The 26,196-nt window shown below is 42.6% G+C and overlaps 1 protein-coding gene across 36 annotated transcripts in view; it reads left to right on the top strand.

The window, feature by feature from the left end:
* The window catches only part of CIT (citron rho-interacting serine/threonine kinase), a 166,935-nt gene that overhangs the window by 15,269 nt on the left and 125,470 nt on the right, over positions 1-26,196 (top strand). For all 36 annotated transcript variants that reach the window (XR_014068484.1, XR_014068485.1, XM_081539829.1 and 33 more), the window contains 4 exons: positions 1,983-2,158; positions 5,804-5,905; positions 20,276-20,418; positions 21,260-21,353. Coding sequence is in view for 32 of the 36 variants with exons in the window: in XM_081539829.1 (XP_081395955.1) it covers positions 1,983-2,158; positions 5,804-5,905; positions 20,276-20,418; positions 21,260-21,353 (515 nt within the window). In the remaining 4 variants the exon portion in view is untranslated. The remainder of the gene's footprint in view (positions 1-1,982; positions 2,159-5,803; positions 5,906-20,275; positions 20,419-21,259; positions 21,354-26,196) is intronic.

Here is a 26,196-nt window from a genome sequence, read left to right as displayed (position 1 = left end):
TGTGATTCTGTTTCATAGATACATTCATTTGTATTTTAGATTCCATATGTAAGTGATATTATATGATATTTTGTTTTTCTGTTTCTGACTTACTTTGCTTGTGTGTGTATGTTGCTGTTGTTTAGTTGCTCAGTTGTGTCTGACTCCATGCGACTCTGTGCGACCCCGTGGACTGTAGCCTGCCAGGCTCCTCTGCTCATGGGATTCTCCAGGCAAGCATACTGGAGTGGGTTGCCATGCCTTCCTCCAGGAGATCTTCCCAACCCAGGGAATGAACCCAGGTCTCCTGCATTGCAGGTGGATTATTTACTGTCAGAGCCACCAGGGAAGCCAGACTTAACTTTGCTGCTTAGTATGATAATCTCGAGATCTGTCCATGTTGCTGCAAATGATATTCATCCTTTTTTGTGACTGAGTAGTATTCCACCGTATGTATCTACTTCATCTTCTTTGTCCGTTCATCTGTCAGGGGACATCTAGGAGCTCCCGTGTCTTGGCTGTTGTAAACAGTGCTACTGTTACAATTTTGTCTGGGTGTATGCCCAGGAGTGGAATTGCCATATCATATGTTAGCTCTATTTTTTGTTTTTTGAGGAACCTCTATACTGTTTTTCAAAGTGGCTATACCAGTTTACATTCCCACCAACAGTGTAAGAGAGTTCTCTTTTCTGCACACCCTCTCCAGCATTTGTTATTTGTCGACTTTTTAATGATGGCCATTCTGACCAGTGTGAGATGGTACCTCATTATAGTTTTGATTTGCTTTTCTCTAATATTTATGTTCCATTCTGTTCTTTAAATCATTAGAATCACTATATATCCAGTGATGCCCCAATTTAATGTTGTTAATAAATGTATGTTAGATTCCAAATCTGCTACCTGTTTAGTCCATACTTTAAACACGGAGAATCTCTGATTGTTATGAACTGAATGTTTTTACCGACCTTCCTGCTTCCTTCTCCAGTTTCCCAAATTCATATGTTAAGGCTCTGACCCCCCAAAAGTGGAGCCTTTGGGAGATAATTAGATGTAGATAAATTCATCAAGGTGGGCCCCATGATGGAATTCGTGTCCCTAGAAGAAGAGGAAGAGAGATGAGGGCTCCTTTTCCTTCTACCACATGAAGAATACAGGGGCTGCCCGTCAGCCCGGAAGTGGGTTCTCAACAGGCTCTCAGCCTACTGGCCCTCACAGCCTCTAGAACTTTGAGAAATTAATGTCTGTTGTTTAAAGCGCTTCATCTGTGGATCTGATGCTTTTGTTAAAGCTTTCAAGGTAGAGGGAGACACTGGCTGAGAGATTGCATTCAGAAAAGGAGTTAAGACTATGCTAAGAAAAGAGACAGTTGCAAACCCATCAAGCTGTGTGACACGTCAGCTCTGCAGGGCCGAGGTCAGGCCTCTGCTTGGTTGCTCAGGCTCAGGCTTTTTCTCCCTTGGCAGTGCTGCTACATACTATGGCAAGGAGGGTATTCACTGACACGAGGCAAGGGAGATGAGACCTGGGCTCATGGAGTAAAACTGAGCAGAACATATGACATCAGGATGGAATGATCTGGAAGTCAACCCTAAAGTCGACTGAGAATGGGGATCACATTGCTCATATCCCGTTATAAACCGGTCCAGATGCCGATAACATGTTTGACCACACTCACTGCCCTGCAGCCCCCGGAGAGGGGGAGGAAAAGCATGATTTCTGTTCTCCTTCCCCTGTTTTCTGCATCTACAGGATTCAGATCATAGCTGCCATGGAAACAGTGCGTTGGAATTTCTGGAGCCCTTAATTTTAACTTAGCATAGAAAAAACACTTTTGTGCTGATTTTATAATTATTCACGACAAGGAGAAAGTGACTAAATGTCTCCTGACAGTGAGGGAAGACACAGCAACACTTTCTTCTTTCTTCCTTTCTTCTCGCTTTCATAAAGATACGAGTATTTGAAGCACGTTATGGATCCAGGAGTCACTCTTCCGTCTTTTGCAGATTCCGATATCATAGCTGAGTTGCAAGAGCTCCAGCCTTCAGTGAAGGACTTTGAAGTGAGAAGTGTCATAGGCTGCGGTCACTTTGCTGAAGTACAGGTGGTCAGAGAGAAAGCGACTGGGGATGTCTATGCCATGAAAGTCATGAAGAAGAAGGCCTTGTTGGCCCAGGAGCAGGTAGGAGCATTTAACATCCAGCCTCCCCTTTCTGTACCAGCAGGTTCATTGCAGAGATGAGAATCTGCTGAATTGACACCTGGGATGGAGCCAGTTTTCCTCTGCATCCCTAGTTTTAATTACAGTGGCACAGCCAGGAAGGTCTAAGCATGCTTTCTTGAACGGATATTGACTAATTTTGAAGATTGACAAGCTCCCCTGGGTTGCTTGATCATGTTTTTATAGTTGCATATTATTCAGAACCAACTTGGCCTTTTCACTAATGAATTTGAGATGATCTTTTGTGACCACCCACTGGGGATTCAGAGATGTGCATATCATGTGGTGAGTCAGATAGCCTTTGCTTTTGTACACATCTTATATATTTGTGTTGGGGGCATGTGTACTTGATTTTTTGTTTTTTGTATTTGGTTTTAAAACAGGTCTCTGAAGAAATTAAATTGTTCTGTGGCTAGGGAGTTGCCAGTCTCAGAGGAGGTGAGAAGTTATCTTTCTGGTTGTGGTGTTTTTCTCTCTTTTTAAACAAGGCTGCTGCTCCCAGACGTTATTGATTCATTTGCCATGTTTCTAGAGAGACGGCCATCAGCCTTGGTGTTCAGAAAGCAATTTATTAGTTACCCACGTTCGAGAGCACATCATGTGTCTGATAATGGACCCAGCTCCGTGGGAAGTCTGCAAAAGGAATCAAAGCTCCGTGGCTGTTAGTTTCAGGGTTTAAGCACAGCCTTGGAAAGTTGAGGAAAAATGGCAGATCCATAAAGCAGGCACTTAAGAACTAAAGCATCACAAAAGAGGGAGCAGTTAGCAAATTCACAAACGACGGATTGAGGAAAGATGTGGGTGAGCCAGAGACAGGGGAGGTTCACACTGCTGAGAGGGAACATGGGCTCTGGGCAGGGAGAAGTGACAAGAATGTACCAGGTAGAAGTGTGGTATGTGTGCCTTTGTGGAGGTGTAAGTACTAGAATGCTATGCAGATGTGTGTGTTTGTGTGTGTTTAGAAGTTTAGAACAAATAGACTGGAAAATGAGAGGTAAGGACATTGGAGTTGGGAGGAGGTGATTGGTGGGAAACTTCAAGAACTCTCTTCTGGCTACTGTGATAAAATAGGCATCACATAAAATTTACCACTTTAACTGTTTTTAAGTGAACAGTTCTGTGGCATTAAGTACATTGGCAGTGTTGCGTCACCATCACCACTGTCATCTTTAGAACTTTTTCATCATCCTGAACTGAAACTCTGTACCCATTAAACAGTAACTCATCATCTCCCCCAGAAGCCGCTTTTTGGAGTTGGAGTTTCATTTGTGAGATGGTTGGGGTTTACGTAGGCTTTTGGAAGCAGGAGGTTGGGATCAGGGTTTCAGCACTTCAGTGACTTTGTGTGACCTCTTGTCAGAGACACAGCAGAGGGCAGGAGACTGCTTGTCAGAATCTGAGAATGCTGTGGCCTTTGTTCAGGAATGAAATTTGGGCAGCTTCATGAAAGGATACATGACAGGATGTGGCAGATCATTTGGAAGAGAGGTGTGGAAGATGCTCACTGAGCCTCCCAGCACCTAAGTACCACCTGCCATCAGGCCACACCTACTGAGCACCTGTTGGGTCTGGTGTGTCCTAGGTCCTTGGAAGAGGCCTTAGATGTAGCCTTGTGTTCCTTATATTTCATATGGGCAATGGTGCGTAGAAAAGGAAACGAATCCAGCACATTCTATACTGCAGATGAGGGATAGAGACCCTCACCCAGCACATCCCATACTGCAGGTGAGGGATAGGGACCCTCGCCCAGGTGTGCTCCTCCGGGTGAATGACTTGAGTCACCCCGTGTGAGGTGTATGCTGGGGGATTTAAAAATCTCACATACCCAGAAGCTAATTAAAGCCACCCACCCATTCGTTACCTGAGCCACGCAGGACTGTCACAGACAGGGTGCTCTGTTCCTCTCATTGCATCCCAACAGGGGAGTCTCAGTTGCGGTTTGTCACATTCCTGAGGATGTCACGTTGGTATCTGCCACCCTTCTCCACTGCGGAGTTACTCCTTTCCTCTTTGTAATTGTATAGGTATTTTGGAAGGAGATAGTGTGGAAATACCTGTTTCTGATAAAACTTTCAATCCATCCATTTATTTATGTCTGTATGGACTTGCGTTTGCCTGTTAGTGAGTTACAATCCATTCCTGTTGGTATATGTTTTTATACTCAAATTGTTCCCAAGTTGGCCAATGAGAATCTCTTCAGGTTGGCTTTTGTATATCCTTTTGACATATTCCCCATCTTTGAATTCTGTGTTACTTTCTGATACAACAAGATGTTTGGGCTCTTAAATTCACTTTACATGCCCCAGCCCCACAACCAGTCATTTCTCTGGGAGCCCTGTATTTTGTGTTTTGTATTTTAAAGTGGAAAACAGTATTTAGAGGCCAAGGTCTGGGCATGAGGTGTTCTCTTTGCTATCAGGATGTCATTGCTGCCAGACTCCATTCAGTGGACAAGGCCAGGAAATACATGTACGTGTATGCAGTATACCTACCTCATACACACGAACATTAACTTCTGTATCTACCTGTGTATGTTGAAAACCATGTATTCACACCAACATCTCCAAGTCCTATCCAGCTTCACAAGGTTTGTTCTAATTTTCACCCTTTGCATGTTTGTAATTCCTCTGATATCACCCTCAATATTTTTTACTTATTTTATGCACCTGTGTCCATCCATCCAATCTACCTTGATGGGCTCAGATGCTCTAGGTCATCTAGACCTGGATTGGCTTCCTCACCATACATGAGCCTTTGATACCCCACATTGGTCTGCTCCACGTGTGGTTGCTTCCCTCCTCACCCTGCTTGGACCTGTCACCCTCTGTTCTGGGCCGCTATGGCTTTCCTTGTCACCTGTCATGGATGTTTATCTGGTTATTCTCCATCTAACGGTTTTAGGACTGAATTGCTCAGTAAGGGAACGTGAAGAGAAAGATTTAAATTTAAAAGAAGTGGGTCGACTTTGAAGAAAGGATCTGGCAAAAATTGAGCAAAGTAGGCATAAGAATTGGAGAAAGAAATGGCAACCCACTCCAGTATTCTTGCCTGGAGAATCCTAGGGACGGCAGAGCCTGGTGAGCTGCCGTCTATGGGGTTGCACAGAGTCGGACACGACTGAAGCGACTTAGCATAGCATAGCATATATAGGTTAAACTATCTTTAGCCCTTACATCGGAGAAGGCAATGGCACCCCACTCCAGTACTCTTGCCTGGAAAATCCCATGGACGGAGGAGCCTGGTGGGCTACAGTCCATGGGGTCGCTAAGAGTCGGACGACTGAGCGACTTCACTTTCACTTTTCCCTTTCATGCACTGGAGAAGGAAACGGCAACCCACTCCAGTATTCTTGCCTGGAGAATCCCAGGGCCTGCGGAGCCTGGTGGGCTGCCGTCTATGGGGTCACACAGAGTCGGACATGACAGAGGTGACTTAGCAGTAGCAGCAGGCATAAGAATGAGATTTGTGGAATGTTGGGTTATGTGATGGCTTTTTAAAAAAGAAACAAAACTAGGTATCAGTTTAAGCTTAAAGGGAGAACAAAGAGCATTTCCCCCATCACACTTAGTTCTTCATAATTGTCTTAATAGTTTCTATTCCTCCTAGGTCTCATATTTTGAGGAAGAACAGAACATATTATCTCGGAGTACAAGTCCTTGGATCCCCCAGTTGCAGTACGCCTTTCAGGACAAAAATAACCTTTATCTGGTGAGTCTTTCCATCCATCCCTGTAGAATTAGCCTAGTGTTGCAATAATCAGATAGCGCGTCTGTGTAATTCAATGTGGTTCTTGGCCACGTGGCCCATGACACTTTTCATTCTCATGCTCTCCTGCCTTTCAGGTGTCTTCTTGTTCTTGTCCTAAAGATGAAGACCTAATCCATTTAGAAACAGCTCCATTTATTGCTGGATATTGTAGCTATGACTCAAAGGGCAATAAAGAGAAGTCACTTATTGGCAATACTCTGATAGTACCTTTAACAAAATCTTACTTTCAATTTTAAAAATTGAGATAGAGCATGGTTATTATAAGAAAATGCAAACACTGCGGAAATGTATGAAATAAAAGAGAACATGCTCGACCTTTCTCTCTACTCACTCTCCCCTGGGAAACACATGTTAATGGTTATGTATGTTCGTTCTGGCTCTTAACCATGAGTTGTGGAAAGAATATTTCTGTGCCTGTGCCTGTCACACATGTATATAGTTTGTTTCACAAAAAGGGTGTGTTACTGTCTACTCTGCTCTTCAACTTGCTTTTTGCCCTTCAGTAATTTCTCCCTGATGTCTTTTCATGTAAGTACATGCAGATCTGCATCGTTCTTTTGAGCAGCACCATGGTTTTCACTGATATGCATGTAGCATAACTTACAGAATGCTAAAGTTCATTTTGGGGCCTTGTTTAGGTTCTTAGGGATTTATATTCCTAAAGTTAAAGGTATCTTAGAAGCAATTTTTGTTCCTGATTCAGCCCTTAAAACAAGACTATCCTATTACGTTGAATGGAGATAAACTTTTGTAGAGTTCACATCAGAGAAGAGGGTAAGAGATGGATGTCTATTTGTTTTGAATCTTCTTTTGGGGGGACTTCCCTGGTGGCTCAGATGGTAAAGAATCTGCCTGCAGTGCAGGAGACCCGGATTCGATCCCTGAGTCAGGAATATCTCCTGGAGAAGGGAATGGCAACCCACTCCAGTATTCTTGCCTGCAGAATCCTATAGACAGAGGAGCTTGGCAGGCTACAGTCCATGGGGTTGTGAGAGTCAGACATGACTGAGCGACTAACACTAGGAAAACTTACCACCTTTATTTCTGATCTGGAGTAAACAGTTTATTTGCCTTGGTTTCATCTTAGTTGGGAACCAGTACCGGTGGGGAGGCTCCTTCTGGTCCCACTCTGCCTTCTGAGCAAGGGTATTCTCACATGGGATTTGCTGGGAGACTGGCTTTGCGCTCGCCATGGGATCCTTCAGAGCCATCACCATGCCTATGGTCTCTATGTCCTGAAACTTCCTTTTCTTGAATATTGTCTTGGAAACTTTCCTTCCATGAAACCTGGAGCTTGAAGCCCTGACATTTACAAAGGACCTTGGTGTGTTTCTAGGCTCACTGGTGTCCTAGGACATTTGCTGCATGTGGTAATATTTGTCCTGTGCTATGTGTGTCTTGTGGAGCCCCTCGTATTTGGATGTATTAACAAATTTACTCATTATCTTTTAGAAAAGCAATTTCTTTGACACAGTAGGTTCTTTGTTCATTATTGTTGTTTTGGATATTTTTAACTAGAGCTCTGCAAATGATACGAACATCAGCTCGGGAGCGTAAGGTTTGTTTCTGAGGCCACACGGGCTGTCCCAGAGCTGGGAAAGGCTCTGATTTTTTGGCGAAAGTTGAGACTCCACAGTTTTCTGGTCTGCCTTGCACTGCTCCAAAAACTTACCATTCTCTTCCTCTGAGTTGAAGAGCTCAACCTTTTTGTTTGTTTGTTTGTTTTAAATTTTATTTATTTTATTTTTTGACTGTGCTGGGTCTTCATTGCTGCTTAGGCTTTTCTCCATTTGTGGTGATTGGGGGCTACTTTCTAGCTGCAGTGTGCATGCGTCTCATTGCAGTGGCTTCTCTTGGAGCTCAGCCTTTTTGATTTCCAGTCTCATGCAACTTCTTAATAGTAATCACTGTTAAAAAAAAAAGTAATCTCTGTTGAGATACTTTGGAACTTTCACACTATTATGGTAAGTTTTGGTAGAGGTGATGACAGATTCTGAGTGTTCTAGGTGAAGGAACTCAGATGAGTGAGGAGTAGTGGTTCAGCCCCAAATGGCAAGTCCCTGCACAGTTAATTGAGGGAAGCCACCTTCTGCTTGTCTCTGGGATGGCTGGTGAGGATGATCAGAGGGGACCGGGGAGTAACGCTTGTAGTTTTCTTCATGTTGATTGTAGTTGTTTCTTTTCTTTCCCCACCGCTCAACAGTTTTTACAGCACATCTTTAAGAGGGTAACATTTGGGCATTTTGAGAATTTTAAACTCTTTGGTTTCACCCTTTTTATCCTTACTAATTGGCTCTGTCACAGTAGTGAGAACCTTCCCATTTTTTCCTTAATTGTGGATTTAACTGCTGTGGATTCTGTTTGGATATAGCTTTTCTGGAATACCTTGTGGATTGGGAGTATCTGCCATTCCTCTGCTGGGACAGCCTTCCGTCGTTGGGGGTCTTTAGGCTGTGGGATTTCCCTCTGGATCTTGACGCCAGCATTAACATTCTTAGCTGAAGATGGTCCTCTCAGTTTTTCTGCCTGCCATCTTGCGAGATGGGACTGATCTTAAAGTGACTGTTTTCTGAAGTTCTGGTTGCCTCATCCCCTCAATATCTGGCTGCAGGAACGTTTTTATGCCATTCTTAAGTAGCTCCATTAGGTATAATTATCGCTGGGTATTTGGTAATCTGGTAATTATTTCCTTGCCTGCATTTTCTTTTCCAGCACTTTGGTACTTTGAAATAAAATGCTTGCTAAGGGTGCAGTTTTCATATGAGAAATCCAAGCTTAGCATAGGACTTAAGATATGATAGATCCACCATCTCTTATCTGCAATTCTGAAATACCCAGTGCTCTGAATAACCTTAGGTTATTTTATTGCTTATTTGGCAGCAAGACCTGACTTGAACTCTGTAGCAAAACTTGACCTGAACTCCTATTTATTCCCTTTAGTGCAACTATTCATCCATTTTGCTGCAAATTATGAATCTGTGTGATTACAGGGTGCTATCCCAGGTCCTACCTGAGGGTGTTACATAAAGTATATGCAACATTTTACCCTCTTAAAATTTGAACATTTCTGAATCTGGAGACACATTCTGCTTGTGGTAAGATAAGAGGACTATAGATCTATATTTGCTTTGTAAAGCACTGAAATTCCCCGGTGCCTATAGATCATTAAACCTTTGAAGTTTGGGGAGACATACAAATCACAGTAAACTCCCCTGGCAATTAAATATTAATGTATGATGCAATTGGTGTTTAACTGAAGATACATTTAAAATCAATAACATAGCAGCACTATTTACAATAGCTAAGACATGGAAGTAACCTAAATGTCCACCAACAGATTAATAGATAAAGATGTGGTATATATACACAGTGGAATACTACCCAGCCGTAAAAAAGAATGAAATAATGTCATTTTACAGCAATATGGATGGACCTAGAAATCATCAGACGAAGTGACATAAGTCAGAGAAAGACAAATATTGTATGTTACTGCTTCTAAGTAGGATCTAAAAACATGGTACAAATGAACATATTTAAAAAACAGAAATAGACTCACAGACGTAGAAAACAAACTTAAGGTTATCAGAAGAGAAAGGGGAAGAGGAGGGATAAACTGAGAATTTGGGATTAACAGATATACACTACTATGTATAAAATATATAGTCAGCAAGGACCTACTGTATAGCATAAGGAATTATATTCAATATCTTATAATAACCTATAATGAAAAAGGATCTGAAAAAATATGTATACTTTCTCCATGCTCTCGCCTCTTTCCCTATTTACCTGGCTAACTCTTGTTTCTCCTTCTGGGCTCAAGTCAGATGTTACTTCCTCCAGAAACCCTTCCTGGACCTGTGGGAGGGACACCCCTCTGCTGTGTGCTCAGAGCAGCCCGAACTTGCTCTTGGTGAGTGGGTGGCGGTTGCCTCCACCAGGCTTCAGCCTCCATCAAGGTGATGGTATCTCCCTGGCTTCCAGTAGAGCTTCCCCAGGTTGTTGCTTAAGAAATATTTATTGGTTGGATGCATGATTAATTTCATAGAAATTTGATTAATAGACAGTGTACTTACAGCATTACGGAAGTTGTATTATGTTAATGTTGTCGTTTAGTCGCTTCCCAGGTGGCACTAGCAGTAAAGAATCCCCTGCCAATGCAGGAGATGCTGAGGCTTGGGTTCAGTCCCTGAGCAGGAAGATCCCCTGGAGTAGGAAGTGGCTACCTGATCACCAGTATTCTTGCCTGGAAAATTACATGGATGGAGGAGCTTGATAGCTTACAGCCCATGGGACCACAGAGAGTCGGACACAGCTAAGCACAGTACAGTCGCTAAAATCGTGTCTGACTCTTTTTTGACCCCATGTAGCCTGCCAGACTCCTCCATCTATGGGATTTCCTTGGCAAGATGCTAGAGTGGGTTGCCATTTCTTTCTCCAGGGGAATCTTCCTGACCCAGGGATCACTCCCGTGTATCCTGTATTGGCAGGTGGATTCTTTACCCCTAAGTCACTTGAGAAACCTGTTAAGTTAATAGTGAGTTTTTTTCTCCGAAGTATGCAGCTGAAGACAGGTCCACTGAAATTTTTTAAAATTTGATTTGCAGCGCAAGGAAATTGAACTTGGATCCTTTTGAGTTTTGATGGTTAAAAATTTCCCATTCATAGTTACACACCAGTGAGCGTGGCTTACCAGGTTTTACTATAGAAAATCCTAGCAAAGTCCATCTTAACGTCTGGTTCCATGTAACAAGGCAAGTCGCATATTCTGGCAGCTGGCCCACGGAAACTGGACTTTGTTGATCTGGTTCATGATGAAATCTGTTCCGTTCCATTTAACAGATGCCTTCCCCAATGTCCTTCCATGAAGGAGCTGCTGGTCTCCACAAAGAAAACATTGTTCTGCAACTCATCACTTGTAGTGTTGTATCTAAATTCTTTGTGTGATTCGTAAAGCTTCCTAACTTGTGCTGATATTTTTCATACTGTAGGTCTTTTCAGGCTGCCCATGCTCTGAGCCTATTACTGACTCACGAATCTATTTTCCCTTTTGTGACCTTACATGAGCTTCCTTCTGTTCATTCCCAAAGTTTTCTTCCCCCTAGTTGTACACAGGGATTTATTAGTTAAGGTATAGGCTAAGGTCATGTAACAAAGAAACCCTCAAATACAATCCAGACTGGTGGGCGGCCCGTTGTACATGATGATTCCTTCCTGTGGCTTCCTGTGCCTTAGGATGTTGTCCTCTTTGAAATGCTTAAAGTTGGACCATTTCATTTCTAAATGTTCCATGTGGCTGGGAGGAGAAAAGAGCAGAAAGACAGAGCAAACAAATTCCTTCTACATAGGATGATGCAGAAGTGGGACGCATTACTTCCTCTCACGTCTTGTTGACCAAAACTTCATCGTGCATGTACATGTTTGTACTGTCTCACTGCATGGCCTCTCACTGCTGTGGGAGAAGGGAAGAATGGATTTGGAGGATCAGTTGGAGTCTGGCCCAGAGGTTAAAACAGCTCCCTTTGTAGGTTAACAGATGGGGTTAGACACGAGGCCCCTGAGCTCCACCTCCTGTGGTCTTTCTTATTACATTTATACTGTCACATCTGAAACCGTTTCTAACACAACAATGTTCAGATGTCCTGCTTGGGTTTAGTTCTTTACATTTCTTGTCTTGCTTTTAACCCACAGGGTTACCATTTCATGGATACTTCCCTTCCTACATAGGAGTCATTTGAAGGAGGACTGTTTCTAGGCAGTGGCCCCAGGGACTGTCTGATCACCAGCCTCTGCCATCATTGGGGGTGGGAAAGGGTTAACGAATACTGCTTCCTTGTTTATTTTATTTGAGTGAAATATGGCAGCGTAGGATCATTTTGACAGCGAGACATGTGCTGTTTTGATCTCTTGGGTAAGATGATCCAGTTTTAGGCATGTCTCAAAACTCACCAGTGCTGCCGCTTCACAAGCCAGCTGCCCATCAGAAGGAAGCTGTTACTTAGAATATAGGTTCCTGTTTTATTCTGTTCCTTGCTTGGTCTCTCTGGAGTCATTGGCCTTTTCAGCTTCAATTTTCTCGTTGGCGAAATGAGATATTAGTACGTCTTATTGACTCCAATTGGATTGCTGAGTGTGTTGTTGCCTCAGGGGGTTCTTAGAGTTCTCAGTGCCTTTGAAGTAGTGGTTCTGCATGTTGGTCTTTTGAGGCATATTTCAGAGGAGTGCATTTAGAGTTCCACCATTTTGGGGACTATAGTTATGTTGTCCTGATTTGCCTGGCCCCAGTCTTCAGCATTGCTGATCCAGTAGGTCTTGTGGGGTGGGGCCCAAGAATTCATATTTCTGACCGGGTCCCAGACCCCACTTTGAGAACCACTGACCTGCAGCCATAGGTAGTTTCTGGTTACCACTTCTTCCTTGTGCTTCTTTAGTCACAGTGTGCACATCCGAGACCCCTTTCCTTGCCCCCTCAGGCCAACGAACAGTACCTACTCCCCTGCTGTTGCTCGCCCCGGGGTGTTCAGCACCTGATGTTCATTTCCTTTCACCTTTCCCACGCCTCTACACATAGCCCTTTCCTCAGTTCATGACCTCAATCACCTAGTTTGAGTATGGGGTCAGCTTCCTGCCAAGAGTCTGGATGATTTGATGCTCAATGAGGATTTTTTGAATAGAAGGATCACTCAGGCTGGGATTCGTACTTTCTGAAGTAAAGGGCCTTCTCTCTTTTTTCTCTTGGTCACCTTGCCCTTCAAGAAGAAGAATTTAGGGTTTGTGCCAGGGGCCTCTCTCCTTAGACTATCATCCTGTCCTCCTCTGAGCCAAAGATCAGGAACACTGGGCAGGGCGGGTGTCGATGCCAGTAGCAACCTTAGCATTTTCATGGCACTTTCAGTCATGCTGATTGTAGTGTAGGCATTTCAAGGACATGATTCTAAGAGGCGGCCAGCACAGTATGCCTCTAACGACACCAGTATGCAAATTGGGATAGAATGCAAAGAACTATTATAAATACCCCCACATGGACACATATACATGCAAGCATATGTGTGTGTATGCACATGTGCGCATGCACAACACACACACGCACATACATACACATTTGTCCTTTGTTTCAAATACAACACAACTGATGGGAATTGCCATCCCAGCACTTGGGGTAGAGATGTGAACACCAACAGAGAAGCTGCCGCTCCTTCCAAACTAAACACATGTAAGATCTGCCCTTTAATTAGCATCTGCAGCTGCTGCTATCAGAAAGGTCTGTCTCTGTCGGCCAGGACGTCTTTGCTTTAAAAGAGCAAGTCCCTTATAGCTCCAAGCCAGGCTGGTCTGTCAGCTGCTGTGTTTTCTCTGCCATCCGCAGGGCTGTCACATTGTTCAGGGCTGTTTTACTGTAGGGCTTTTTTGCATCCTCCCAGCTCCCTGGCCTCTATTACCATGCCTTAGTGATCACTGTTGAGGTGACCTGCAGGGAGATCTCCCGTTTTTGCAAGGACACAGGATGGTTGCTTCAGTGCGGCTGGACTGGTCATGTTTCAGCCCTTTGCTCTCAGTGATCTTGTCCTAATATGCGGAATGGCTCCAGGTAACTGCTGGAAAATTGTAAGCAGCAGAAGTGAGGGTTGTATTCAAGCCAGGTTTCATACCAGGGTGTCTCTTCTGTAGAATCTTCTCACTTGGTTGGAGTAGTGACCCATGTTGCCCCTGCAGCCTCATCAGCGTCGGGTCTCAATACAGTGCTGGGTTGGCTGCGTCGCAGTCACCCCAGAAGCTCCTTGAAATGCACATTCCTGGCCCCCACCTGTGAAGCTTGATCCATGAAGAAGTTGATCCATGGAATCCACATTTTTTGGCAAGCTCACTCAATGGTTGAGATGAGAGAGAGACATACTTTATAATAAACCCTTTAGTATTACTGAATTTTTTTTTTTCAGTTCTTTTTCATTCTACCTGAATTCCAGCTCCATGAAGGCAGGAATTTTTGTCAGTTTTAGTCACTGCTATTTTTCTATTAATAATATCTAGAATAGTGCCTGGCACATAATAGGCACTCAGATATTTATGTGGATGAATGTGTTTTATCCTTTTTAAAAAAAAGTGTTTCTCCAGGTGATTCTGGTATATAGACAGGCTTGAGAAGCCTTGCCCTAGAGGACTTGTCAGTTTTTTTCTTGGGTTAGAAGTCACTTTTCTGGGGAGGATCCATGCCTGTCTGGGCATCTCTGAATAGTAAAAGTCAGGGATGGAGTCCTTTTAGGGGACAAGTCCGGATGCTGCGAATGATCTGTTTGGTACAACGTGGGTGGTGACTTTGGCCTAACTTGTTCATTGTGTTCTGTTCTGCTGACCTTGGTCTTTGGTTTATAGTATGTCATCTGGTATGAAGACTTGAAAACTCTTGGGTTGAGACTTGATGATGCTTTTGGAGCTCCTTTTTTTTTTTTTTAATTGAAGTGTAGTTGATTTACAATGTTGTGTTAATTTCTGCTGTACAGTAAAGTGATTCAGTTATACATATGTATAGAGTACATTTTTATAATATTCTTTTCCATTATGGTTTATCATAGGGTTGACTATAGTTCTCTGTGTTATATAATAGGATCTTGTTATTTATCCATTCTATATATAACAGCCTACATCTGCTAACCCCAACCTCGCATTCATCCCTTCCCCCACCGCATGTCAACCACCATTCTGTTCTCTATGTAATATGATTCTGTATTTGTTTCATAGATAGGTTTAGTTGTGTCATAGTTCAGATTCCATATATAAGTGATATCGTATGGTATTCTTCTTTGTCTGACTTACTTCTTCACTTAGTATGATTATCTCTAGTATGTTGCTGCAAATGGCATTATTTCATTCTTTTTTATGGCTGGATAATACTCCATTGTGTGTGTGTGTGTGTGTGTGTGTGTGTATACACACACACTATATCTTCTTTATCCATTTATCTGTCAACAGGAATTTAGGTTGTTTCCACGTCTTGATTGTTGTGACTAGTGCTGCTGTGGGCATAGGGGTGCATGTATCTCTTTGAATTAGAGTTTTGTCCGGATATATGCCAAGGAGTGGGATTGCTGGATCATATGGCAACTCTATTTTTAGTTTTCTGAGGAACCTCCATACTGTTTTCCATAGTAGCTGCACTAACTTATGTTCCCACCAACAGTGTAGAAGGGTTCCTCTTTCTGGAAACTCTTGATTTGGTATCATTTTTTTTTTTGGAAATTAATTTATTTAATTGGAGACTAATTACTTTACATTATTGTAGTGGTTTTTGCCATACATTCACATGAATCAGCCATGGGTATACATGTGTCCCCCATCCTGAACCCCCCATCCCACCTCCCTCCCCATCCCATCCCTCAAGGTCATCCCAGTGCACTGGCCCTGAGCGCCCTGTCTCATGCATCGAACCTGGACTGACAGTCTATTTCACATATGGTAATATACATGTTTCAGTGCTAGTCTCTCAAATCATCCAACCCTTGCCTTCTCCCACAGAGTCCAAAAGTCTGTTCTTTACATCTGTGTCTCTTTTGCTGTCTCGTATAGGGTCATTGTTACCATCTTTCTAAATTCCATATATATGCGTTAATATACTGTATTGATGTTTGGCTTCCCTGGTAGCTCAGCTGGTGAAGAATCTGCCTGCAAAGCAGGAGACCCCTGTTTGATTCCCGGGTTGGGAAGGTCTGCTGGAGAAGGGATAGGCTACCCACTCCCCTATTCTTGGGCTTCCCTGGTGCCTCAGCTGGTAGAGAATCTGCCAGATGGTGATTGCAGCCATGAAATTAAGAGATGCTTGCTCCTTGCAAGAAAAGCTATGACAAACCTAGACAGCGTATTAAAAAGTGAGACATTACTTTGCTGACAAAGTCCATCTAGTCAAAGCTATGGTTTTTCCAGTAGTCATGTATGGATGTCAGAGTTGGATCATAAAGAAAGCTGAGTGTCAAAGAATTGATGCTTTTGAACTGTGGTGTTGGAGAAGACTCTTGAGAGTCCCTTGGACTGCAAGGAGATCCAACCAGTCCATCCTAAAGGAAATCAGTCCTGAATATTCATTGGAAGGACTGATGCTGAAGCTCCAATACTTTGGCCACCTGATGCAAAGAACTGACTGACTGGAAAAGACCCTGATGCTGGGAAAGATTGAAGGCAAGACGAGAAGGGGACAACAGAGAATGAAATGGTTGAATGGCATCACCGACTTGATGGACATGAGTTTGAGCAAGCTCCAGGAGTTGGTGATGGACAGGGAAGCCTGGCGTGCTATAGTCCACGGGGTCACAAAGAGTCAGACACGACTGAGTGACTGAACTGACTTGAAAGTCCAAAAGTGTTTTCTGAAAGTGTCCAAGTCCTGGTTCTTTATTATTTCTTTAGACTCAAGAGCAAGATTGATGAAGTTTGGTATCACCACACACAAGCTGTCTTCCCTTGGGCTCCATTCATCCCAGAATGAGTGACTGTATCGCAGTAGGATAGTTTGGGGATGGGGGTAACATCGTGGGTAGCCAAGTTTAGCCAGTAATTGCCTAAACTAAGTTCTTCTGATGGTGTATGGTTGGGATGTTCCGAAATTTTCTGGCAGTCCAGAATCTTGTTGGAGGATCAAATTTGATTAGGTTCTTTGATAAGGAGTTTTGTTGTTTAGTATGTCTTTCTTGACCTCATGTTGTAGAGCCTCCTGCCTAGTAGCTGTTGTCATTTTTGTTGCTTATTTTCTTAGTGAGCCCTTTTCAAGAAATGGAAAGTTGTTTGACCAGTAGAAAAGACTAATCTAGTTTGGACAGGGATTTTCAGCTCAGGAATTTGGATTTTCTGAATAGAAGCAAAGTTTACATATGTTTTTGCCTTTCTAAGAGATGGTTCTGATTGTCTGAACTACTTTTCATTGTCATTACAGATAGAGTCTTTTTTAAAAAATATTTATTTGGCTGTGTCAGATCTTAGTTGCAGCATGCATGATCTTTAGTTGCAGCTCTTGAGCTCTTAACTAGTGCATGTGGGATCTAGTTCCCTGACCAGGGATCAAACCTGGGGCCCTTGCAATGGGAGTGTGGAGTCTTAGCCACTGGACCACCAGGGAAGTTCCACAGATAGAATCTTAGTGGCCAGCAGCTGCTCTGTTTTTTACTTTCTCAGTCTTAAACTTGCAAGCCATTCTATTTTCTTCACATCTTTAATAGAGCCGGATCAGAAAATTTGTGTGTGCACCTGCTGCTGCTGCTGCTGCTGCTAAGTCGCTTCAGTTGTGTCCGACTCTGTGCGATCCCATAGACAGCAGCCCACCAGGCTCCGCTGTCCCTGGGATTCTCCAGGCAAGAGTACTGGAGTGGGGTGCCATTGCCTTCTCCAATGCATGAAAGTGAAACCGCTCAGTCGTGTCCGACTCTTAGCGACCCCATGGACTGCAGCCTACCAGGCTCCTCCGTCCATGGGATTTTCCAGGCAAGAGTACTGGAGTGGGGTGCCATTGCCTTCTCACCAGGTCGTCATAAATACGCATTGTTCTTACTTTAAGACATTTGGTTCTAAAAGCATGAGTACTTCTGTTATTATCTGCAATATTTTTTTGCATGTGGTTAAGACCCTTTTAATGGCAGTATATATTTTTAAAACAGACATAAAAAATTAACATTCACCCACATGCCCAGAGCCTGTGGTGAACCAGGTTGGAATGTGTGGGTGAGCAGTAGGCAGCCAGGTGCCTTCTGCGGGCTCTTCGAGGACTGGGACGAGCAGCTTACATCTACCTAGGGTTTGGGGGAAATAAAGTCTGCATTTTAGCTGATGCTCGTTCTTAGTGTTGCTGTCCTTGTTAGTTCATAATGGGAACTTCATCTTCAAATTGTCCAGTATCTGGTTGAGTATCTGCTACGTGTAAGATGCCAGGTGATGTGGGGCCCTTGGGGAGGACATGCAAGTTCCTGGCTCCTCCTGAGTTCCCCAGTGTCGGTTGACCTGGTGTTGGGCAGAGACTGTACTGGACCAGCCTGAGGCCTCTGGGGACATACGCAGCTGCTCCATGTCTGACTTGACTAGAACCTTCTTCTAATTCTGGACTGAAAGCAAACAGGAATTTGGAGGAGGATGGAGAGAATTCACATCCTGTAGTTGGCTTCTATAATGCAGTGGTTTGAAAGATTTGTGTGCGTGTGTGCTAAGTCGCTTCAGTCATGTACGATTCTTTGCGACCATATGGACCATAACTTCCCAGGCTCCTCTGTCCATGGGATTCTCCAGGCAAGAATACTGGAGTAAGATTGCCATGCCCTTCTCTAGGGGATCTTCATGATGCAGGGATCGAACCTGCATCTCCCAGGTCTCCTGAATTGGCAGGGAGGTTCTTTACCACCAGGGCCCACCTGGGAAGCCTTTGAGAGATTTAGTGTTTTTTAAAAGCTTTTATTTGGAACTTGGGCTTCCCTGGTGGCTCAGAGGGTAAAGTGTCTGCCTGCAATGCAGGAGACCTGGGTTCGATCCCTGGGTCAGGAGGATCCCCTGGAGAAGGAAATGGCAACCCACTCCAGTACTCTTGCCTGGAAAATCCCATGGACAGAGAAGCCTGGTAGACTACAGTCCATGGGATCGCAAAGAGGCAGACAAGACTGAGCGACTTCACTTTCTTTCTTTCTTTCTTTCTTTCTTTCCAGAAGGGGTTTGAGACAACTTGAAAGACACACCCACCCACACACATATATAGATACAATGGGAAATCAGAGCAAAGGACAGAAGGAGAGCTTAGGAAGGGTTGGGATGATTGCAAAGATGGTCAAAATGGGTCCCAGCCTCTCCTAGCCAGAGTGGAAAGGATGGTGCCATGAATTCAGGGCAAGGAAAGGACTTGAACGGTAGTGGAGGATCTTGTGGGCGCTAGGCACAGTCTTATCCCCATTTTACAGAGGACAAAACTGGAAGGCAGAGAGTCACTGGGCTGAGACTTGAAACCTGCTGGGGATGAGCCTTGAAGCCTCAGGTTAACTCTGGAATGTCAATCTGTTATCAGGAGGTGGAAGAATTTTGGTTTCTTTGGGTGGAAGACATTTTCTGCTAATGAAACGTTTTCCCTAAGGCTGTACTTTATATTCTTCCAGTTTTTTTCCCCCTATGTATATAATAACAAGTGTAATAAATACTTCTTCAATCACAAAAAGTTTTACTGTATCCTGTTTAGGGCATCACTTATCATGGGTAGCTTTCCATGGCAGAATGAATAGATCAAATCCATTCATTGTTTTTTTTTTAAGATTTCTTTTTTGGGGGTATGTGGACCATTTTTAAAGTCTTTATTGAATTTGCTACAATATTGTTTTGGTTTTTTGGCTGCAAGGCATGTGGGATCTAAGCTCCTCAACCAGGGATCAAACTTGTACCCCCTGCACTGGAAGGCGAGGTCTTAACCACTGGACCTCTAGGGAAGTCCCATCCATTCATTTTTAATATCTGCATCTTAACCTATTGTTTAGATATATCATATTTTAGCAGTCTCTTAGTGATGGGTATTTGATTTCCAGGGTTTCTTTTTCCCATATTACAAACAATGCTGCAGTGAATCTCTTTATTGACAAACTATTGCAAATTCCTATGAAATAAATGGTCAGAAGTAGAACTACTGGTTCAAAGGGTATATGTTTACATTTAAAAATTAAAAAAAATTTAAATTGGATAATTGCTTTACATAATTTTGTGGTTTTCTGTCATACAAGAAGATTCAGCCATATGTACGCCCATGTCCCCTCTCTCCCCAACCTCCTTCCCCATCCCACCCTTCTAGCTTGTCACAGAGCCCTTGTTTGAGAGTTAAATTTTTAACAGAAATGGTCAGATTACTTCCCAAACTGTTTAAGGAAAAGATTGTATCATGTTTATTGTCTACCTTCTATTTTCTGCCTGGTGCCTAGAGGAATGCAGAAAGGAAGCAAGAGGGTTTGTTGCCCTCCAGGAGTCTCCATCTATGGTGTGCATCTAATCAATCCTAGGGACTGTCTGGGGTGTCGACCTGCGTGGGTGGGTGAGTGGGTGGATTTAATTCAGCTTTTCAAACTTGCCTTGCAAACACTGTACATGGTGTTTAGGAGTTGTCTTTCATTGTATTGATTCTCTTGGGTAACAGCTGTAATTCCCCTAGGGCAGGGACCTCATCCTACATGAGACTTACAGGATGTCTCACACATCTTCATAGCTTTGTGAAAACATTGTAGTTATAACGTGTCAGGCAGTATTCGAGGATCTAATTGAGAACATTTCCTTTTTTGGGGGGATTGTATCAAGAATGAATAACTTTGGCATTCTGTACAGGTCATGGAATATCAGCCTGGAGGGGATTTGCTGTCACTTTTGAATAGATATGAGGACCAATTAGATGAAAATATGATTCAGTTTTACCTAGCTGAACTGATTTTGGCTGTCCACAGCGTTCATCAGATGGGATATGTACATCGGTAAGTGAGACTCTGGTAGTCTACTGAGAATTTACCTGTATCACCTAAGACTTCCTAAAATGGAGTGAGTGATTTCAGCATCAAAATAATTCTTCATCCAATTTTTAGCCAGTCTTCATCAATAATTGGCTTAAGGCAAATTGTGCAAAATGGCAGATGTTTCTGCTTACCCATTCAACCATGAAATAGATCTAAAATTGTAGTGTTCTTACATTTGCTAGTAAGATCTGTTAATGTGGCTGATAAGAAGAGGAGCCTCTTGCATGGATTCTTTGGGTGCTATGGTAGGAAAACCAAATTTAATTTGCACAAGGTTGTACTTCTGACCTTGCCCATTAGTAATAGACAAAGGTGTTCTCCCAAGTCCTCACTCGGAAAGTGTTTCTTTACATCTTCACTAAAATGTAAATTTTATGAGCATCTGAGAATGTTGTGGGAATGGAATGCTGGTTAGACCAAGAACCACAAAATCCTGAATAGAGTTTGTTTTTTTTTCCATTGACTAGCCATATGACCATGAGCAAACCCCCTAGCTTCTTGTAGCCTTAGTTTTCCTAATATAAAATGTGTGTCTGGAGGAGAACTAATCCATCTAATAACAGGTATTTATTGCCTTTCCTTTTCTGCTTCCCTTCACCTCCCTCCCTTTCTCCCTCTATTCTTTCTTTTACTTAAATTTGTTTTGTAAAATGCTTATTACATACGTCCATCAGTAGGGAGGTCTGTATGGCAGAACCATAGACACTAAGATTATTGGCTGAATCACGATCCTAGGTCTGCAGTTGCTTGATGATTGGCATGGAGATGACAACACTAATTTATGGCCTTGATTTCCATACAGAGACATCAAGCCCGAGAACATCCTCATTGACCGAACAGGACACATCAAGCTGGTGGATTTTGGATCAGCTGCTAAAATGAACTCAAATAAGATGGTAACAAAATAGAATAAGATAACTTAATAGAACTTATACGGCAAAGTGTTCTGAGGTCCTCATAAGTTTGGAAAATATGGGATAAAGTTGAGTGACACTCTGAAGCCTTCATCTGCCAGCTGTGAAATAATTTCTCTGCAGGGTGGGTGGGGATGGGTCATAGAGCTATTTTCCAGACTTACTTGACCTGAGACCCTTTTATGTAAAATACTTGTTAATACCCTACAAAACATTTTAAGGAACATTCTTGTAGTTTGGTTAAAAAAAAGGGGAAAATACTTACTTTGTTTTTCCCTTTATTTTCCTTGCTTATTAATAGATTGTCTTCTGTTACATTCTGTTTTTCATTTTAAATATTTTGATGAAATGTAACCTTATTTATCTCAAATCCTCTACTTCATATGCAGTGCAATGAAAATTAATCACTAGAGCATTTGAACCAAGCATTAAGCATTAATAACCAAGTGCTCAAAATGTCAATTCTAAGTCCTGGACCTTTGGTAAAAATTAAGCTGTATTCCACATGTTAATTATTATTAAGCTGTATCCCATGTGCTAGTAGGAAGGCAAGAGGGTAGCTATTGAGGTCAAGAACGAGAATACTTTAGGAAAAAGATGACAAAGTAAAAGAAAATTAGATTTTAAAAACCTCATCAAGTTGGCACATGCTAAAATGTAAATTTTCAACTCAACTATGCAAAAAATGGTAAGTCTAAGAGAAATTTGACTTAGATTTTAAGACTCATTTCCCAACTGAATTACTTGGTGACCTGGACAAATCCTTAGGAACTTGGGCTTTTATTCTTCCTCTAGAATATACTGATTCTAGTTAAAATGTAGAAATTAAGGGGGGGGGGCTGCTCTTCAAAATACCCCCTGGCTCTGAGAGTTTAGTCCTTATAAAGGGCAACATATAAAATTGCCTTTCTTTTTCCTTCTCATGTTCCTTGGAGGAAAGGTAGATATTATTATATTTGGAAAAGGCTCGAGGTTGTGTTAACTCTTTGCATTCCAGGGTTTCATCTCCCTGTTTTTAGATTTGAGGCCTATTTGACATAACTTCTTTCAGGTTCAGGCTCTTAGAAAAACAGGCTTTTTATGTTGTGTGAGGTCAGGGTTTTTCAGCCTCAGCATTGGTTGTCCTCCCCTCAGATTATGTGCTTATAATCTCTTCTACTTGATCATTACATTAATAATGAGAGTATCAAAGAATTTTATGTTTTAAAGTGCAAGTGTTAGTTACTCAGTTGTGTCTGACTCTTTGTGACCCCGTGGACTGTAGCCCACCAGGCTCCTCTCTCCATGGAATTCTCCAGACAAGAGTACTGGAGTGGGTTGCCATTTCCTTCTCTCGCAGATCTTCTTGACCCAGGGATTGAACCCAGGTCTTCTGCATTGCAGGTAGATTCTTTACTGTCCAAGCCACCAAAAATTACGTACAATTCGGAAACAGGCATGAAAACTTAGGTATTGGATTTAGTGGCTTAAAGTACAGGAAAAAAAATTATACAAAATTTTACCATCTGGGATTCAAAAACCTATGCCTTGCATTAGTGATCTTAATAAATTCAGGCATCTAGAAATAAAATGAAGCATAGGTATGTAGGCAGAGCTACTAGCATTTTAGTCTAGAGAATTCTCTCTGATGGGGGCTGTCCTGTGTATTGTAGGATGTTTAGCTGCATCCCTGGTCTCTACCCACTAGATGCCAGTAGCCTCTCCTCCAGTTGTGACAACCCAGAGTAACTCCAGACATTGCCCAGTGTTCACTGGGGGACAGAATCACCCTTGGTGGAGAACCTCTGCCATAGATGGAGAAGCATCAGAAGGCTTAATAGAGCTGGCAATATGTGTTTGTGATTAGAAAGCCTGCTTGGAGAACTGGATCATGATCCAGAGTCATTGCTTGGAAAATAAACAGGAATAAAGAATAAGGTCCTGGGATTTCCCTGGTGGTCCAGTGGTCAAGAATCCATCTTCCAGTGCAGGGGACACGGCGGTTCCATCCTTGGTGGGGGATATAAGATCCCACATGCTGTGGGGCAGTTGAGCTGGTGCACCACAGCAAGAGAAGCCCATGTGCCACAACTAGAGAAAATAGAGGCCACGCATCGCAATGAAGACACAGTACAAACAAGAAAAAAAAAAAAGAGTAAGGTCTCTGCATCTGGAGTTACTCTCTTCAGAGCCCTTGGTGGAGACAGGACTGCTTTTCATTTCAGGTTTCTGTTTTCCAGTGCTGCAAACTGCCTTTTTCAGTTCTTCAGATGGCAGCAACATTCCCTTCAGGCGGTGAGCCTAGGAGCAAATAAACTCAGGTTTATTTGCCGCTCCGTGGTCAAGCCCTGATTTTTTTGGACAAGGAGATAATGGCCCTCCGTTCTACTCGCTTGAGAATGCTGTAGCTCCTCTCCTCTTAGAGAATCTTCTCCCCAGAGCTTTGTGCTCTTAGAGGCCGAATGTGTAAAGCAGTTGAGGATGAATTCTTGGCATTGTTTTAAGTGCAAAGCCCTCTTTGTTATAAACAATCAGTAATTTGCAATCTAGATCAAGTCAAGTATGGATATAGATTAAAACTTTTTTTGGTATTTTTGATCAGTGGTGGTGGGTAAAATATATGTTTCCTTTAAATAGGATGTTTTATAGGTCTAAAGTAGGTTTTAAAAGTTTTTTTTTATATTCAAAATATACTATATAAAATATAATTTGGAAATTCCCTGGCAGTCCAGTGGTTAGGACTGTGTGCTTCCACCGTAGGGGGCTATGAATGAGTTTGATCCCTGGTCGGGGAACTAAGATCCCGCATGCCTCGTGGCATGCCCCGCTCCTAAATACACACACACACACACACACACACACACACACTCACACTCACACTCTCACACACACTCTCACACACACTCTCACACACACTCTCACACTCACATACTCATTGGAATTATTTTATGTTATCCCAAATCCATTTATCGTTTTCCTTGCCACTGCCACATATTGTCTGTGTGTTTTGGGTACTTGTGAATCTTAGCTCTGTTGAGTTTCTCACCTTCCATTGTCTTTATTTAAGCTTTTTAGTCAGAGTGTTGCTTGAGGGTATTTTTGTTAGTGAACACCGGTGGACCATATTGCCTGAAGGTTTGGGTGTTGAGCAGAGATGTCGCCCACTTCCCCTTATTAGAATCTCAGAGAATGGCAGATAGCTAACTGTTCCAACCTGTCTCAGTTCTCATGAAAACAATTGTAAGGAGATTATAAATAAAGAGCATTATAGCTGATAAGTGATAATCACTACCATTTAGCAGTTGGAAACCCATAGGAGATAACTCTTTTTGAGATCTGTGGAGAAGTGAAAAGATTTTATTACTATTCCATGAGAAGAACGAGATAGTGAGAATATTTCTTCCCCTGCTTCTGCAGGTGTGTATCTATGCCCTGGGCAGCTAGAGGAGGAAAGTTAGGTTCAAACAGTTTTCTGTATAAGCATTTTCAGAGAAGGGGATTCGGAGGAAGAAGATGGGTTTTCTTACCTTCCTCTCTGTCTGCTTTTTGCTTGTTAAAGAATCTGCTAGTCTTGTAAAAACAATCTGCTGGGTTAATCCACTCTTTCCTTTTCTTCCCACTCCTTCCCCTTGCCTCCCTTTCTTCCCCCTCTGTCTCTCCAAAATATGACAGACTTTTCTGTCTCCTAGTCATCTGATTATTGTCTCCTCCTGAACTGGTATACTTTCTTCTCTGTCAATACAGGGAAAATCAAAGTTCAGTAAAACTAGGGTCTTGTTAGATGATGTACTGCAGGCAGGCTGAGTTCCCAGCACACGGTCCCACCTTCATTGGAAGGACTGATGCTGAAGCTGAAACTCCAATGCTTTGGCCACCTGATGCAAAGAACTGACTCATTTGAAAAGAACCTGATGCTGGGAAAGACTGAAGGCTGGAGGAAAAGGGGACGACAGAGGATGAGATGGTTGAATGGCATCACCAACTCGACGGACATGAGTTTGAATAAACTCCGGCAGTTGGTGATGGACAGCGAGGACTGGAATGCTGTAGTCCATAGGGTCACAAAGAGTCAAATACAACTAAGCGACTGAACTGGAACTGGAAATAAATAATTTTTTTTTAAAGTATTATAAAAAATACATAAAAACAAGAGAAGGAAAACTGTAACATCCTGGCTTAGCTAGGTATTGGTAATTCCACTGTATTGTTGATTACATGCTTACCCTTTATGCCTGATTATTCTGCAGAACCATTAATACACAATCCTCAAATATTCATCATTTCTATATATCAGGGCTTATTTTATCATCACATTGGATTGTTTGGGAATATTCAGTTCTTGCTGACAGCTCCCAGGGCTTGGTCACTTGTTCACAACCAGAGTTGAAAGAAAGTTGGCTGGGTCATGTTTATCAGCATGACCCAGCAAGAGGCATAAACTGTGAATGCTTCATTTTCAAACAAATGATTAGACTTATCAGAGCCAGATAATTCTCAACTGATTTCTGCTCCATAACAGGTAAGTGATTGTATACATTTTATGTCCAATAATTTTGAAAATTTCCAAAATTTTAAGAAAAATATTCCCTAGCTTGTTTTCTGTACATTTCTGACTACAGTGATTACTATTAACAAAGACTTTTAATGACAATTACTTGGGCTTCCCTGATAACTCAGTTGGTAAAGAATCCACTTGCAATGCAGGAGACCCTGGTTCCATTCCTGGGTCGGAAGATCCCCTGGAGAAGAGAGAGGCTTCCCACTCCATTATTCTTGGGCTTCCCTGTGATGGGCCTGAGGGAAGGGGTGAAAAGAGAGGGAGTAGGAAGAAAGAGTTCGTTTCCTT

Source organism: Giraffa tippelskirchi, chromosome 11, assembly GCF_054371585.1.
Source record: "Giraffa tippelskirchi isolate mGirTip1 chromosome 11, T2T-mGirTip1v1.2.pri, whole genome shotgun sequence".
Taxonomy (NCBI): domain Eukaryota; kingdom Metazoa; phylum Chordata; class Mammalia; order Artiodactyla; family Giraffidae; genus Giraffa; species Giraffa tippelskirchi.
The sequence above is the reverse complement of the archived record's forward strand: the minus strand, read 5'-3'. Positions and strand labels throughout refer to the sequence as shown.